Here is a 1,516-nt window from a genome sequence, read left to right on the forward strand (position 1 = left end):
GTGATCGTGGGCGCCTCCGTGGGCGGCTTCCTGGCCGTGGTGATCCTGGTGCTGATGGTGGTGAAATGCGTGCGCCGGAAAAAGCAGCAGAGGCTCAACACGGACGACCAGAAGACGGAGGAGGAAGGGAAGACGGACGGTGAAGGCAACCCGGACGAGGGCACCAAGTAAAGGCCCCCTGCCCGCCCCTCCCTGCTGCCCCCTGTACAGTGTGACCCTCTTGATGTGCTTCCCAGAGCAAGGATTTCTGTCTCCCCAGAGCATCCCTCCTTCCATGCCAACACCCACCCCAGCCTGGAGCAGGGCGCAGAGACGAGGTCCCTGGAGCCTGGCTGGGCTGGGCAGGGCTGGGGAGAGGGGCTGAGGCCCCTGAGGCTGAGCTGGGACCAGCCTGTCCCCTGCTCTGGGTTGTGCCAGTGCAGTGAGGAGGTGCTGGGGACAGGCTGGGGTGGGTGAGGGGGGACCTGTGCAACCCCCACACATGGAGGGGCTGGAGCAGGGGGTGCCAGGAGGGACAGAGGGGTGTGGGCAGCCCCGTGCCCCATTGTCTGCTCTCTGTCCCAGGAGAAAATGTGAGCAGGGGCCAGCAGTCTGCCCTTGGGGTCAGGGCTCATCCTGAGGTGTTCCTGCTGTGCCCGGGCCGCTGGCACTGGTGTTCCCATCCCCAGGGATCCCAATAGCTGCCAGGCTCCTCCTTGCAAGCTCGTGCTCCTCAGGGACTGCTCAGAAGTCAGAGGCCAAGGCCACGAGCCCAGCCAGTGTCCTGGAGCTTTGCAGTGTTTTGGAACCATTAACAGCCCTTGGTGTGTGAGGGATGGACCCTTCTGCCTCTCGGGCTGGTTTTGGGTCTGAGCATCTCAGCCCAAGGTGCTGGGCTGACTTTTTTGTGCTCCTTTCCTTCTTGGGGAGGGTGGTTGTGGTGGAAATGTCCTGCTGATGTGTCAGACTGGGGTGTGGGGAGTGCTGGGGTGAGGCTGCTTGGGCCAGGGAGCTGCTGAAAGGGAGAGGAGCCTTTGGGCACTTGCTGGGAAGGACTGGGCACAAGAGCAGGCCCAGAGTTAGGACAGCTCTGTCACCCTGGAGCAGCCTCCCTGCAGAGCCCTGCACACTGTAACTGCCATGGCACTGCCCTGCCAGCGTGCCCAGCCCCGTGTGCCACCTGCCTCACCTGCCAGGTGAGCTGTGCTGGCTGCAGCACCGGGGCTTCAGGCAGGGAATGACCCAGAGCAGTGTCCCCTGTGGCACCAGGCCTGAGCTTTCCTCCTGCCGTGGCTGCCAGGAGGGGAACAGAGCCCTGAGCCACAGGGGACACTGCCCAGGGGCAGGGGATGGAGGTCCTGTCACCCACGAGCAGCACTGCCAGGGGAGAAGGGACACCTTTGCCACGTCCCCGTGCAGAGAAGGGACACCTTTGCCACGTCCCGGTGTAGGTGCCATCCCGGCAATGCCATCAGGCCCCAGGGATGGGGGACAGCTCTGCCCTCCCCGCTCTGCCCCATCCCTTCCCACCCCTGCC

The 1,516-nt window shown here is 64.4% G+C and overlaps 1 protein-coding gene across 1 annotated transcript in view; it reads left to right on the forward strand.

The window, feature by feature from the left end:
• Positions 1–1,510, forward strand: part of SCN2B (sodium voltage-gated channel beta subunit 2) — a 4,921-nt gene extending 3,411 nt beyond the window's left edge. The window contains exon 4 of the mRNA XM_005427524.2: positions 1–1,510. This exon is cut by the window's left edge and continues 30 nt beyond it. Within this exon, the coding sequence (XP_005427581.1) occupies positions 1–171 (171 nt within the window). The 3' untranslated portion in view covers positions 172–1,510.
• The last annotated feature ends 6 nt before the right edge of the window (positions 1,511–1,516 follow it).

This window comes from Geospiza fortis, unplaced genomic scaffold, assembly GCF_000277835.1.
Source record: "Geospiza fortis unplaced genomic scaffold, GeoFor_1.0 scaffold183, whole genome shotgun sequence".
NCBI classification, from domain to species: domain Eukaryota; kingdom Metazoa; phylum Chordata; class Aves; order Passeriformes; family Thraupidae; genus Geospiza; species Geospiza fortis.